Source organism: Triticum urartu, chromosome 7, assembly GCF_003073215.2.
Source record: "Triticum urartu cultivar G1812 chromosome 7, Tu2.1, whole genome shotgun sequence".
NCBI classification, from domain to species: domain Eukaryota; kingdom Viridiplantae; phylum Streptophyta; class Magnoliopsida; order Poales; family Poaceae; genus Triticum; species Triticum urartu.
The window spans coordinates 151144217-151160189 of NC_053028.1; the positions used below are offsets into that span (position 1 = coordinate 151144217).

The following is a 15973-nucleotide window of genomic DNA, read 5'->3' on the forward strand; positions in this document are numbered from 1 at the left end:
AGTCCTAATCCAACTAGGGAAAGGGGGGGTCCTACTCCCAGTAGGAGTAGGACTCCTCCGGCGCGCCTCCTCCTAGGGCCGGCCGCACCCCCCCCCTTTGCTCCTTTATATACGGGGGCAGGGGGCACCTCTACACACACAAGTTGATCCTCGTGATCGTTTTCTTAGCCATGTGCGGTGCCCCCTTCCAACATACTCCTCGATAATATTGTAGCGGTGCTTAGGCGAAACCCTGCGACGGTAGAACATCAAGATCGTCACCACGCCGTCGTGCTGACGGAACTCTTCCCCGACACTTTGCTGGATCGGAGTCCGGGGATCGTCAACGAGCTGAACGTGTGCTAAAACTCGGAGGTGCCGTAGTTTCGGTGCTTGATCGGTCGGGCCGTGAAGACGTATGACTACATCAACCGCGTTGTCATAACGCTTCCGTTGTCGGTCTACGAGGGTACGTAGACAACACTCTCCCCTCTCGTTGCTATGCATCACCATGATCTTGCGTGTGCGTAGGAAATTTTTTGAAATTACTACGTTTCCCAACATATACCAATCTTGCAGCCTAGAAGATGTGATAGAGCATTCATTTTCTCAGCAGGTGTATTGATTGAGATCATTGTGGACTTTGCATAGCTCACCCTGAGTCCAGTGTATTGGGCATAGTGTAAGAGGAGGTTTTTGATGTGCTGGATATGTCTGTGATTAGCCTTGGCCACTAAAATGGTATCATCTGCATATTGAATAATTGGGTAATCTGGGCAAGTGGTGTGAGTGAGTGGGGACTCAATCATGGCAACATTGCAGGCTCCATTAAAAATTGACTGTAGCAGATCAGCAGCAATCACAAAAATCAGTGGGGACAGTGGGTCTCCTTGCCTCACACCATTGTTGTAAAGGAATTGTTTACTAGGAACTCCATTAAGCAGAACAGAAGAAAAGCCAGAGCCATATATCATTTTAATCCAATGGATCCATCTTTCACCAAAACCTTTAGCTTGTAGAATCTCAATAATGGTGTTATGGTTCAACATGTCAAAAGCTTTCTCAAAGTCTAACTTGAGTAGAATGGATTCCTTTCTGCTTTGTTGACATTGGTGGATATACTCATATGACCATGCCATGCAATCTTGGATACATCTGTGGTTAAGAAAACCATATTGATTTTTTTGGACCATACTGAGAATGAGCTTATGTAGTCTGTTAGCTAACAATTTGGTTATGATTTCTACAAATCCAATTGATGTTATATGTGAATTAGATCCATGTAGATAACCTTTTGCTAAAATAATGGGTGTACATTTGTACACCCGTGTCTGTATGTAGCTTCATACATGTCTTGGCATGTGTTCTTGGTCATATTAACCCCCATTAAGGGTCGTACAAAGGGTGCCTCCTCACGCTAGCCACGTGGGCACTAGGAGCTGGCAAGGGAAGAAAAACGCGTTTTAGTCAAGTGCGGTGATTGGGTTGCGATTCTTTCTCCCAACACCCAACGTCCTCTCTCTTGTCTTCTCCGGCTAGGGTTGCCGCCACCACCTCCCATCCTAATCCTTCGCTGCTGTTGCGCTTGCCACCTGAGGAAGGGATGCAATTCGTGGCGGCTTCATCATCGTCCTCTCTCCTCGTCGTGTGGCGACAGAGAGATAGACAAGGAGGTCAACCAGTCTGTGGTGTCATCACCGTCGTCCTTCATTCGTGGCGCCGAAGAGACAGCGACAATCCGCCTGACATCAAGGCGGCCACGGCAGGGGCTCGGGTGTACTACTACCCGATGGATGCCCACTTTGCGGGGTAAGTACATCCAAGGTACCTCTTCCCCTTGCCGGTTGCACCTGCACTAGCTTGTTGTGTGTGTAGGCGTGACATAGGATTTTTGCTGATTAGGCGGGTGTGGTGCTATGAGCTCAGCGGGTACAACACGCGTTGGGCGCTGAAGGTGCTAGAGGAGGCTGTCGAAGGAGGCGCAGACCCGACGACAGTGACGGTGTTCTTGGCGCCAACGACGCCAGCCTGCCCGACAAGGCGCGGGCGCACCAGCACGTGCCACTCGGGAAGTCGGCAATCTGGAGCCAAGATGTTTGCTGAGGAGACTGCCGCCGCCGAGGCTATCACTTGGCCGACCAGAGGGTATAATGTTTTTATCCCACTCTTGTTTATTACTGTGTTGGCCGCACTAGTTGTTCATGTAGATGTTTCCGCTATATGTCTAGGGCGTGCTTACATGGTAAGATTTTTGTATGAGTTTAAAGCTGTCAATGCCATGCTCATGATTTATTTCTGGACTATCATAAAATTGCTAATTTACTCAACAAAATCTACTCCCATGACAGAGACGTCGTGTCTTTTCTTGAGCAGATACCTCAACTCTCTCCTTAAGTTCATCAGCTCAGCGTCGATGAGTTCATTACAGGGAAGTCTCTGGTGTTTCATCGAACGCCCCCTAAAGTAGCCTGCTCCGAAGCCACCGAGCCTGGCCATGGTCGTGCTGCCGGGTGGATGGTTTGCCTTGTCTGTGCATGGCTCTTTCTCCAAGAAGACTGCTAAGGTGGGCTTTTGGTATGATCTTGCGAGCAGATACCCTAAAGGGCTCTTGTCTGTGCTGCTCCAGTCTGATTGCATTGTTGCATTGTCAGCAATCAAGGATGGCTCCTTGACCAGGTTTGCTTATGGCCATTACATTGCTGAGATCAACAATGAATGATGGGTTGTTTACTCCTCCAAAAATTTATTCATGAACGAAATAGGGTTACAATTTGTTTAGTTATCTTTTGCCGTTGATGTCAAAAACAACTTTCACCGTAGCGGGGATAACACTGTGTGCTAACTTAACCAACCCTGCTTGTTTTGGACTTGTCGCTACCGACTGTACTCCGTAATCATGGAAAAATACCCTATGTTATGTTCCCCAAAAAATGAAATACTTGACGAGTCAGGGACCTTCACAACACTCGCCGCGTCTTTTTGGCCCCTCCTCTCCTGACAGTCAATTCGGGGAGTGTGTTGTGTGGTAAACGCGGCCACATGATCAAGCACACATGCCTGGGCCTACGATGTCAGGGGACTCTGCGCAGGTAGGACATTCATCCGCAGTGTGGAGGCAAGCATGCAAGGCACTTGCTGGCTTGCGCATGTGCCATGTGGTGCTCGATGTAGTGCCTTGGGAGGAAGTGTACTCCATCTGGAAAATTCAATGAAAGCAATTGCTATTGGTTCTTGGTATTAATTTTGGGAGAGGAGAAAGTTAGTGCATAATGAAAAGGCCCATGAACCTAAGTTCATAGCAATGGCAATCACAATTTTGGTTGCTAACTATACTATGGCGAGTGATGCAAAGGCAACGATCAAGCGACATGGTTGGAAAGATCAAGGAGCAACTATGTGAAGCTAAACGTGGATGGTGCTTTTGACCCAAACTTACTCAAGGGCTCGTATAACGTTGTCATCAAAGACTTGAATGGCAAATTCGTCGCGGTAGAAAACGGGAAAATTGATTGGTGCGGAGATGCGCTTATTGTCGAGGCACTGGCCTTACGGTTTGGTCTTAAGTCGGGTGTAACCGCATAAAGGTGAACTCCGATAACATCAAAGTGATAGAGACAATAAAGAATTGAGGTTGTCTACCGGTAGCAATTTTTGATGATATATATCACCTTGCTAATGATTTCTCACATATTATTTTTAAGCATGCTCCTAAAAAGACTAATTATGCTGAAACTAGTTACAAGTAACATGTGTGTAGGGTGGATAAAAGATCCACCTGCAAAGATTGTTGATATTGTAAAAGATAATATGGTGATCATCTTACAATAAAGAGTACTTTGATGCCTTGAAGGAGATGTACTCCCTGTGTAAAAGAAATATAAACGCTCTTATAAGGACAGACTTTCGTGAAGACCCGCTCAAAGAAAAACCATATCAGGTTTGGTCATGTATTCTTAGACCAAAATGTAAACGAGTTTTTGGTGATAGGCCCACAACTTTTGTAGTCTTATGGACCATTCGTCCCCTCCAAGTTCATATGGACTAATGGTGCAGAAATTGCTTTTAAAGGCCGAGCTCCGTGGAGGCCTCAAAATACAAAATTCAAAATTCATGAAATCATACATTTTACATTTTAAAAAGTTTTGAAAAATACAAAGACAGATGAAAGCATAATGTAAATTTTCAGGATGAAATACATTGAAATGAGGGCTGTGCAGAAAAAAAAAGACAAATCTAAGGCTTTTTAACACATGATACCATTCATCCTCCCATGCCATGAATTCGTCTTTTTGTACAAATCGCGTTTCAACATATCTCATCATGAAATTTTACACACATATGCCTCACATCCTTGTTTACTTGTAGAAAAAAATCAGATTTTTTTGAAACCAATTTTTTTTTAATTTTGAATTTTTCAAAAATCCAGCCTCCATGGAGGCTGAGATCCAAAACGCCATTCTCCTAATGATGCACTTTCATTCAAATATAAACCGAAGATCTAAAGCGCCGACAAAACTGAACTTTACTTCTTTCCAGCGTCAGCCATCTAGCAAAACAACATGAGGGTCCCTGAAAACTGCAAACGTTCTGTATTTGTAGTATTACATGAGATGAAAGCATTGACTTGGCACTAGGATTTTAGTCAGTAGTATCTCCTTCGAGGGCTATATGCGCCGGTTCCTGGGTAGTGGTAAGATCCACTTGGATGAGGCGGGGGGTGGTAGGCGTATGCATATCCATCCTGCGCACCAAAATAGCTCGGTTACGGACCACCGACCACAGATTTCAGGAAGATGATAAACGAAGGTTTACAAACATTACTCACGTTCTCAAAAGGCCATTCTGACACTTCTATAACTAACATACATAGTAATACTACCAAATTTCTAACAGCTTCACCACTAATACTAGATACTAGAATTGGTTGCAATATATTCCAGAGTTTTGATTGCACGGTATATGCATATCTAGATCAATAATATGACAATGAAACTGAAAATACACGAGTTATTGTATATTGTTGAGTTGTAAAATATTTAATTAATACAAGTTAGCGTGATAAAATGTAAACGGCTGAGTCTTTTCGCATACATGGTAGCATGTTGAGGTGGACTTTTCCCATGCATGTTGAGGGAAATATGTTAGTAGGGATCAGGATCACCTATCTAGTCATATAGGATACATAATAAAGATTTATCATGGAAAGTAACTCCATGGTATATACTTTTTTACTTCTCTAGTATGCACTACTAAAACGATGCTTGAAATCTTGAAGTAGGGTGAAAAGTCAACCACTGAGTTGGATGTGGGTTTAACGATTTCTAAGATGGTTGGTCCCAGAAAGAAGTGACATATCTGGTTTCTAAAAGAAATTCCCAATATATGAATAACTACCTTTAATTATGACATCAGGATGAATACAGTTATACTGACACAATAAAGTGTATTTGGCAAATTATATCAATTTAATTTTCCAACAAATGCAGTATCTTTTAGCAGCAGACACAAATACTTCGGAACAGAACCAGCATTGTGCTCTTGTGGGGTATGCATACTGTACATTGATACTACTTCAGACTGAAAATACAAAGACATTGCAGTGAATGAGTAGGACAAGTATACAAACCTGGTATTGAGGATTGCTTGTGTACCCATAGGCTGGTGGTGGAGCTGCTATTTCTGTCAAATGCAACAAAAATGTATTACAAACTGAACTATCTTTGCCTAACTGAGAGCAAGTACTAGGATACAATAAACAATGAACCTAACGTAAGAGTTCAAACAAAATCAATTCAATAGCACCACCTAAAATGTATCCAACTCAATTCTAATCAAGTTCTCAAATTCATAGCTGAAGACTGAGTTGGTGTTCTCCACTGTGGTTACTATTCAACACAAAAACCATTGTCCCAAGTCTAATGTTGGTTAATTTGACCACCGGTTTTCGGCAAAAAACATTTTGAACTGCTCTCAGCTGGGCCTTTGCTCGTTGAAAGTGCACATGTTCTCCGATAGTGTCCGAAACGAGGTGGTCTACCACTCACCCATTTTAAACATTGTTTTGGGTTTCACCCTTTCGACTTTTTGTGTTAGGGACCAAAGTCAAAAAAGACGACCGCCATGTCATGGTCTATATCTTGCTTCTCGTTGTAATGATCTTATGTAAGCTGGCCTTTGGCTTTTGAGTAATGCAATTTAAAAAAATAAAGAAAAAACAGCTGAAGACTGACCAAGCAAAAAGGTAGAATGCCTTAAAAGAAAAACAAGGTATTCTAACTACTGCTATCTCAGCAGTATGGACCTAAGGTAATGGGGGGGAAAGGTTCAAGGATTCTCTGATGTACCGCCGAAATTATTCTTCCCCCACAGAATCACACAACGCCACTTTGAGTACCATATGTATAAAATTTAGCTATTCGGTTATGTGGGCTCTTGAGCAAGTGTGGGGCTAAATGATCTTCAGCCACGGCCAAGGGCTCGGTTACAGCCAGCGCCGCTGATGACATCTTTCCAGGGGAAAGGGGGGGGGGGGGGGGGGGGGGGGGGGGGAGGCCAACAAGTCCTCCAGCTCCAGATTGAGGGCAATTGCATTGAGGCAGTCGCACCGAGCCCCATGGAGATTAGGACTGATCGGACCCAGCCAGGCGCGCCGCCTTCACCTATTGTGAATATGATACATTACCCGTGGACATAGATACCGGCAGGCATTTTGTAGTGCAGGAGGGGTGGCGTCATCGTCTCCTCGTGCAGAAGACCCATTGGATAGAAGTCGTGGCTACAGTGGATGAGATAAGAAGCCTGTGATGGGAAGAAGAATAGAGCAAGGGTAGATGCAACACCTGTACAACAGGCCTCGGCAGCTCGTTGCCGATAGAGGCAACGTTGTCCTTATTTTTACAACTCTGGAGATATGAGAATTATGTTCACACATCCAGAGCAAACGCTAGAGCAAGCCTCCCTCCCTCCCAGGGTGTACTACTTTTTTTCATGCAGTACATGCTTAATGGGCTGTGGCTGTATTAGACAGTCTGTGTTGAGAATTGAAGTATTTAAATCTGCTAGCCAATTTACATGTTGGAGAGTTACCGGGTGTCACATACATGTATTGCTATAGATATGTGGCCTTAACAAAGTATCGGTGCATCATAGATGGCTGAGGCAAGCAGGAGCTGCAGTCGACATTCTTATTGGTGCCTAAGAAAGACAGGGTAAATCTAACAGGTGGAGGGTTGTCATATGGACCCACTGGGGATGTGTCCAGCAACATGGAAACAACGGCTATGCGGCGGCCTACAGACAGAAAACCGCTTATGAAACAAGCCTCGGCTGTAATCAAACCGGTTTTGGTCGTCGAGAGTTGCAACGTGCCTTTGCAACTGGTGGGTAATTTCTGGATTCAGGCTAGTTGACCGTGGTAAACATACGCTTATTCCAAGATAAACAAAAACTACAACTTCCAGTCTATAAGATATACTTAAAAGTATATCACAATTAAATTACAATGTCCATTATGTGCAGTTATTACAGTTATTAAAATATGCACATGTACATGTAATAACAATTTTCAAGATTGTACCTCTAGCATAAGGAAGACCGTCAATGTGATGGATAGTGGATGGTGCGCTTCTGCAAAACCATGGAAAACCCCAGATAATTTAAATATTTGGCAAAGATCTCATCAGTACCAAGTAAGCAGAAAGTTGATTGGAAACAAAACCTCGGATGATCATAAACATAGGTGACTGGAACATGATTTGCAGGTGCACGAACACGATTTGTAGGAGGGATGTATCCAGCATGAGGTTCCTAAAGGCATGGAGGCAGTATATACTAATTTATACATGAAACACGTATGACATAAGATTATGAGAATGTGAATATTAAGATCAAGAATTTTCATGTATACCAGGTCACGAGCATTTGGTTTAGATCTGGAAGATGCGCCCGCAATGGGGTAAGATTGGTTGCCAGTTACATATTGAGGTCCCACAGGGCGTTTAATGTTTCCAGAAGATTCTCCTGCATAGGGAACTCTAGCATGACCACCATGAGATGTTCTGTTGGAAGGTTTTGTCAGAACACCACCTGCACAATAACATGTATAAGAAATAGTACCCATTAACAAACTTAAACCAAATTGTCAGAGAACATACGATTCTTCCGTGCTCTCTTCGGTGCCCTTTCATTTACAGCGGTATTTTCAGTCTTTCCAGCTTTCCGTTTGCCTTTAGATGGGTTGGATGATTGTGGTACTTTCGCATCAACATGTGAGGTCAGCTTGCTCACATCACCTTTTCGCAATTTATGTGGTGAATCCTTCTTCACTCTGACCTCCCTATTCTGGTTCTTTTTCTTAATAGAATTGTTGGTGTCTTTGGAAGTTGCATCACTATTGACCTTGACCCCACCTTTAGCACTCTTCTTGTCCAGTTGTGTTTCCCGACGTGGTCGAGCAAGACTTGCAGCCAGCTAGGTACAGAAAAAGAACAGTTGTCTGGCCAAGTTAGCAAGAACTATAGCAGTTTTAGATGAGAACCAATACAAGCAGGATTTAGGATACCTTAACTTCACCACCAATATTGGCACTGTTTATTCCTTCCACACAAGCTAATGCACTCTTCCTGGATGAGAATTCAACAAAAGAAGTTTTCGTTTTTGACTTCTTTAAAATGTGAACATCCTGAATCACCCCATATGCTTTGCAACATTCTTTAACTTTGCCCTTATCCCAAGAAAGAGGAACATGTTCGAGGTATACTGTTTTAACCTACAGACAAAGTAACGGTAAATTACGAAACAAAAACAATGACAGTATTTCCAGGTGCAAAGTACTAAAGGCTATTAAGCACATGCGGTTTAGCTTAAGTATAGACTTGCATACAAAACATAGTACTGAACTTGGTTGTGGGATGCTTGGAATGATTTAAGATACCTTTAATATTCTATAAACTGCTGGGCAACTTCTGGTTCTTTAACAACGGTCGAGCCTAGTTCTGTATTCCCTAAAACAGGCCAACACCCAGTTACCAGGATTGATGCAGCACCATATCAGGTGCACAGAGGCACATATGGGGCCGCAGACATGGGCATGAGACCAAAGTCAATGCAGAACTTCCAATGGTACCAGACATGGAGTGTTAAAATTGGTGGGCTTAACTCCTACGGTCCTATCACCACCAACTGAGCACTGGGAAAAGAGAGACCTCAATAACTCAATTCAGCAACCTTAACTCCTGATGTGCATGATCATACCCCTTCAACATCTGAGTGAGGCATTTGTGCAAGGTTTCTCTTGTGCTACAAGACCTTGCAAGGCTGATTTAAGGGTAAGGAGGTTGTGGGCTCATGGCAGCAGGAAGGAACAAAATGGATTGTCTATGAACGGATGAGAATAGGCAAATTGGGCCGGTACGTGTAGGATGAATCACAATCCTGACAACTCGATCCAAAACAACCAAGACCAAGCGAAAGAGCAGAAGTCCCAAGGTTGAAGTTTAAGTATAAAAATATATATATATACAGCCAACTAACCTTCTGTAGGTTGTTGGTCTATTTGGTTATAGTTGATGTTTTCTATGGTTTAACATAGTTCAGTCTTCAAAAACGTGCAACCTAAATATGTGTTCATGCTCCAAAAGTTTCACCAAACAAACCTAGCTGGTATTAGGAACTGCTATTTCTGACTCGAGACAGCATTCAAAAGATAAGTTCATTAAGTTGTTCAAATAACTCTTAACAGCCAAAATTGATGAATTAGCAATGAATCAACTCACAATTATGCAAGACATCTTAATATCTTAGAACATACTAAACTGGCAATAGCTGCTTTACCTGCAGCATAGCAAGCTCCAGGCTTGATTCTGTAGGGATTTGAGCAGATTCCTTCACACTTTTAACAATGGTAATCAATGCATCTGGTTGCTGTAGCAGCTGAGATGCAGCTTTGGCGTTGTCAGGCGAAGCAAATTTGAGAAAAGTAATCCCTCGGTTTTGTCCTCCAGTTTCAGGATCAACGGGTAAACTCATATCAAATCCATCGATTCCGATACTTCTCAAGGAAGTCCGCACCTACAAATTAAAGTTGAGAAAACAATTAAACTAAATGAAGCAGAAGTTGTCGCATCTTGAGAAACAATTGGAAGCTGGTGGAAATTTGTTTTCTATTATACCAATACAACAAGATAAACAAGAATGAATCATGATGTATGCAACCATTCCGTTTGCATAGAGGATCAACTCTGTCAGTCCTTGAATATATACATAATTCACAAAGAAATTATTCATATAAAATATAATACCTTTGATGGCAAAAAAAATCACAAATGAGGCTAGACAACCTAGTTCCTATTAATTAGAAACTTTCCACACATTAGTGCTTGTAACATATGCAGTTTTCACTGTACGCTTCCATGAGGTCCATGACTCTTGCTATATTAATTTGTTTGAATAAGACATAAAACATAAAAACATTCCATTAGTAGTTTGTGGTACTTGAAGTACCCCTGACACCCATTATCAACACTATTTGGTTATAAAACAGAAAAACTTCAATTAGTGGTTTGTGGAATTGTACAGGTAGATCAGGCCTCATCTCATATCTTATAAACTAAGTGAATGAACACATCTTTGTATCCAAAATGTTAACTTTATACCATAATCCTATTCTATTAGAAAGATCAGCATCATTTCAGTTACGGCATGATGGCGCCAAACCACTGTTTTCGAGTCATTCTGTGGTACGACTCTTGACTAGTCGTGACTAGTCTATACTCATGGTCGACTAGTCGACATGAGTTAAGTAATAGGTACAGGGGAGGAGCAGCAACCAGCTTGCGGTGGCGCCGGCCGGCAGGATTGTGGGGCAGCAGAGTCGGCCAAGGGGCAAGGGAGAGGGTCGCAGGGTAGGTTTCGATCAGGGGAAAACTAGTCTCGATCTAGGTTTCACGGGGGGATTGGGCGAGCAAATAGAAAAAAAATATGACAGGCGGGGCTAGCTTTTAGTCATTCGACTCAAAAACTTGGACTAGTCGCAACTAGTCGATTATTCGAGTCGACATGTTGAGTCGACTTTCAGTTACGACTAGTCGTTCTACTAAAAAACAGAAACAGTGCACCAAACAAAAAGCCTTTCATACACATATAAAGATTAGTTTTTTTTTAATTCAATATCTTCCAAAGAGCCAAACAGCCTCAATAAGTTCCTATTGATATGGAAATATTCTAATATTCAACATACAGTTCAGACTATAGCACTCTTGAAAGAGTATATGTATGGATTTTCTAAACATCAGGATCAGAAAAAGCTTGTTATATCTTACCTGCTCTTTTGTCCAGCTTTTGCAGATGTTGCTAAGGTAAAGGGTATTATCACCTCTAGAAGCTGATACTTTAACCCTTCCCCCTGTCACCTGAGAAAAATAATATGCAAGGAAAATAATGGCCTTATTCAACAAACTAAGACATATTCAAAGAAAACCATTTGAAGGACAGAAGGGTTTATTGCGTCAAAACCTCAGCTCCCTCCTTAAATTCGGCAAGAGCCTTCTTTGCAGCTTCAGTGCTCATATAACGAACGAATGCAATGCTGTTCTTTTTTCTAATTGTTTTAATAGATTCAATCTCTCCGAATTGAGAAAAGACCTCTGTAATGTCTTTCTCAGCACAATCCTTAGGCAATCCATGAAGAAATACTTGCAAGTCTTTAGTATTGCCCACTGAAACTGAACCTAGTGTAGGCAATGAGGAGTCAAGTTGACCATTCTGCGCCTCAGAATGGACACTCAACTGGCAGGCAACACCACCCTCGTCGTTATTCCCATGTGTACCTTCATGCCCAGATTCTTCATGTTCTTCTTCAGATAGTTCATTCATGTCTGGAGTATACATGGAAAAGATGACCACATTAAAACCACCGACTAATTGGAGATAGTATAGGGCACGAGAAACATGAGTTTTGCATGCAATTCGCATTTTTGATCGGACAGGAAACAGTGCCATGCATAATGTTCAGCATAAGAATGTGCATTATATGACAAAAATACTCCGCAGTATTCCTCACAAATAGATTTTAATATTTGATGCCAATAGACAAATAAACTACTGAACATTCCAACCATGAGGGGGCATGTTTAATGAGATGGCACTCAGTCTCTATGGGCAACCTCGCTTCATATAAGAAACCGACAAAATTGGGCATATATGAATCGGCTAATTGTCAGTTCCATGTCTTCGGTCCATTTTGACACATAAGTGCTCACCAATAAGCAAGTGAGGGTACAAAATCTCAATTTTCCATGCAACATTGATCAATATCTCGTTCCTCCACCCTCAACCTAATGACTTCAACTGTAAGCGATAACATCTAAACAAGTCCAGTCAAAAACAAGATTATTATTACCATGAAAAAGAATAGGCAGCCCTACTTACCATCTGGGGTGGCGCCATCTCCCGGGACCTCTGTAGCATCCTCTTCCATTGCATCCTCTTCAGCTTCCTCCTCTTCTGCCTCTTCTTGTCCCTCATCCACATTAGCAGCCTCCTCGGGCTCCTCTACCACGGCAGACTCTAACCCCGTAACTTCACCGCCGCCCTCCTTGGATATGGTCACCATCGCTTCCTCCTCAGCACCGCCCTCCACAGTCACCGTCTTCTCCGACCCAGCCGCCAGCACCGTATCCTCCTCATCATCCTCGACTGCGTCGGCTTCCTCCTCTGGGTCCTCAGGATCCTCCTCCACGTCCTCAGCATCCTCCTCCGCTTCCTCGGGATCATCCTCCCCATCAGGGTCCTCCTCCTCCTCCTCCTCCTCCGACTCCTCCACCTCCTCCACCTCCTCCGACTCCTCCACCTCCTCCGGCTCCTCCTCCTCGGGCTCCTCCTCGTCGAGTTCCTCCTCTACGGACTCCGCCCCGGTGGCCTCCTCACGCTCCACCTCACCGAGATCCTCCACCGCCATCTTGTCCTTCCCGCCACCATCCTCCGCAACCGTAACACTAGCCTCCGACGACTCGGGAGGGGTCGCCGCCACAACCGGAGCGGGCGCCGGAGAGGTCTCTGGCGGGGCGGCAGCGGGAGTGGTCTCCGGCACAGCCGGAGGGGGCGCCGGGGATCTCTCTGGGGTGGCGGCCGCCGGAGGGGTCTCCGCCACAGCCGGAGGGGGCGCCGGGGATCTCTCTGGGGTGGCGGCCGCGGGAGGTGTCTCCGCCGCAGCCGGAGGGGGCGCCGGGGAGCTCTCTGGGGGGGCGGCCGCAGCCGCGGCCCGCCGGAGTTTCTTGGCTTTGGCTGGAGGCATGAGGAAGGTCGCCGAGGGTTTGCTGTGTTGAGGTCGGGTGTCGTGGTTCAACGGCGAGGGTGGAGATTGGAGATGTGTCTGATTCGATCAGTTTCATGAAAGGGGAAAAAAACATCACCGGTCACTGAACTTGGGTCGTACTCCGTTTCGGGGCCCAGAAGTACACATACCTGAGGCTCCCGGAGGCTGGGGGGCGGCTGCCCTGGGGCCCGAAACGGAGTGGGCCTCAGGTATGTGCTTCTGTAAAAAAAAATCGGTTTTCACTAGTTTTTTCTATTATTTCTTTCTTTTTCTTCGGTTTTCTTCATTTCTCCTTATTTTTCAGTGGTTTTCTTTGGGTTTTTTCTTTCTTTCTTTTTATGTGTTTTTATTTATAGTTTTCATGATTTTTAGAACCATTTTTATTGACTTTTTATTTTTTGGTATGTGTTGTTTGTGTCGTTATCCCTTTCTATGTACATTTTTTATGTACATGTGAAACATTTATTTTTGGGCCGCGTTCGATTTCCCTCGGCTCCATGGCTCCGCTCCCGAAGCACTAGTTAAAATACTTGGAGCCATCAAACAGTTGCTCTGCAGATTCTAGAATTTGAAGAAGTTGGTGGACTGCCGAACGCGCCCTTATACTATACACGTTAAACATTTTTTAAAATTCACAAAGTTTGAAATAAATGTTTTGATGTCTACATATTTTGTTTACATGAAGAATATTTGTATGAACATTTATTAATTTAATACATGATTAGAATTTTCAAATACAACGATTACAATTTGTTTCAAATACATGTCGGATGCCTGCCTTTTTCATAAACATTGTACATTCTTCATATACATCTGAAACATATATTTTTCATACGTTTAATATTTTCTAAATACATGATTAACATTTCTTTTATAATGTCACATACAATTTTTGAAATGCGTCAATAATTTGAAAATGTCACAAACATTTTTTTGTATGCTATCAACATTTTTCGTATACATTTAAATTATTTATTTTATATATATTTAAAAAATAAAATATATGATTGATATTTTTATAATGTCATATAGTACTTTTTTAAAACACATGAACATTTTAAAATTTCACAAACATTTTTTTAATATGCTATCAACATTTTTTTGAATTAAGCTAACAATTGTTTTACATCGTTTAATATTTTTTTATTCCACAATTTAATTCTTTTTTATATATATTCTGAAATACATGTATTTAAAACATTTTAGAAAATAAGAATGAATATATAAAAAACAAAAGGCATGGTCAAAGGAAAAAATAGGAGAAAAGACGATCTTACCTGGAACCTACCTAGTCCTGGCCATCTCCGGCCCGGCCCTATCGGCCCACCCAGGCTCGGCCCTAAAATCCAGGGCCTAGGCCCGATGGGCTTACTCGTGGGCCGGGCTTGGGCCTGAGTTTTGAGCCCACCAGCAGGGCCTGGACGGGCTTGGGCTTGGCATATTGGCATTTTAAGGAAGAGGCCCGGCCCACGGCCCTAAACCCTAAGGGCTTTTTACCAGATGGGCCGGCTTGGGCTTGAAAAGTAGGCCCGATGGTAGGGCCTGGGAGGGCCTGGGCCTCAATTTTCTGTCGTGGGCTTTTTAAGGCCTGGCCCGGCCCATGGCCAAGTATAAACCTACCTAGACCGGCCCATTTGCGACGCCCTGGCGTGAGTGCTCTCTCCAACTCGCATTAGGCGATAAGCTTATCTAAAAAGGCGAGGTATAGGCTCGCTCGCCTCCCTCTGCCTTCCTGGATGCGAATGCGATGATGGCTTCCATCTTAACCTGCCCCCCACAACGCAGTGCGCCTCCTGCTTGAGAGCATCTACAATAGATGATGTAGATGTATAAATACCAGCTTTTTACATCTTTGAGGCCAAAAAACTCTACTCCAACAAATGATGTAGATCTATAAATTTTTACATCATCTCCTCCAAGTGATGTAAAATACAACACTTAAAGATCCTGCATCACCAGCCGCCTGGTAATATAAAACGCCCAGCCGCGCGCTAAACGCCAATCTAAAACTTCCAGCCACCCGCTGGACACCCACCTGCCTCCTGCGCGCCGCCCGGCCTCATGGCCGAATCTGATGACCCCACCGCCGGTCTGACCCACCTCACCGTTGCTGTCGTCGGCACTATGACCTTCCCCTACTCCGCCGCCACCATGCCGCCCCATCCCGCCACGTCAAGTTTACCCTACCTCAACTGGTCGCCGCCGCCGAAATCGGTGCGTCGTCGACGAAGAAGTAGGCGGCGGCCCAACCCTGTGGCGGCGTGAAGCGGTTGGCGGCGCGCAACCCCGCCACGGCTCCATCTCGGGCAGCGAAGAAGACGAAGCGGCCGCGACTGCTTCAACCGATTCGATGTCGTCGGTGGCCGCGGCAACTGTCGTGGGACATGGGCCGCCTCCTCCTACGCCACTGCAAGCCACGCCGCGCCCATGGAGTAAGACTCGGCCACGCCCGTGGCCATCGCTTCCAACGTGATCGATGAAATGTGGCAAAGTTAAAAAATCTTTTTATTTTTATTTCCTATACAAATAGAATGTGAGATTGCGTGTACACCCATTTTGCAATCTTTATGATGAAGCATTCATGTGCATGACAAATGTCACAACAAAGATTATATCTCTCAAGAGTATGCATCACAAGAACATGATACTCAATTTGATGATGATAATCTTGACATGGGCGAC

General features: G+C 43.9%; 1 protein-coding gene across 1 annotated transcript; it reads right to left on the reverse strand.

Moving 5' to 3' along the window:
• Nucleotides 1-4478: 4478 nt before the first annotated feature.
• LOC125517947 (nucleolin-like) lies at nucleotides 4479-13355 on the reverse strand. Its single transcript, XM_048682907.1, has 11 exons — nucleotides 12406-13355; nucleotides 11491-11852; nucleotides 11298-11387; nucleotides 9811-10047; nucleotides 8540-8746; nucleotides 8133-8448; nucleotides 7886-8064; nucleotides 7697-7785; nucleotides 7556-7605; nucleotides 5606-5658; nucleotides 4479-4720 (listed from the first exon to the last, which is right to left on the reverse strand). Exons 1-11 carry the CDS (start codon nucleotides 13268-13270, stop codon nucleotides 4622-4624), a joined length of 2547 nt encoding a protein of 848 aa, XP_048538864.1. The 5' UTR covers nucleotides 13271-13355; the 3' UTR covers nucleotides 4479-4621.
• Between the last annotated feature and the right edge of the window lie 2618 nt (nucleotides 13356-15973).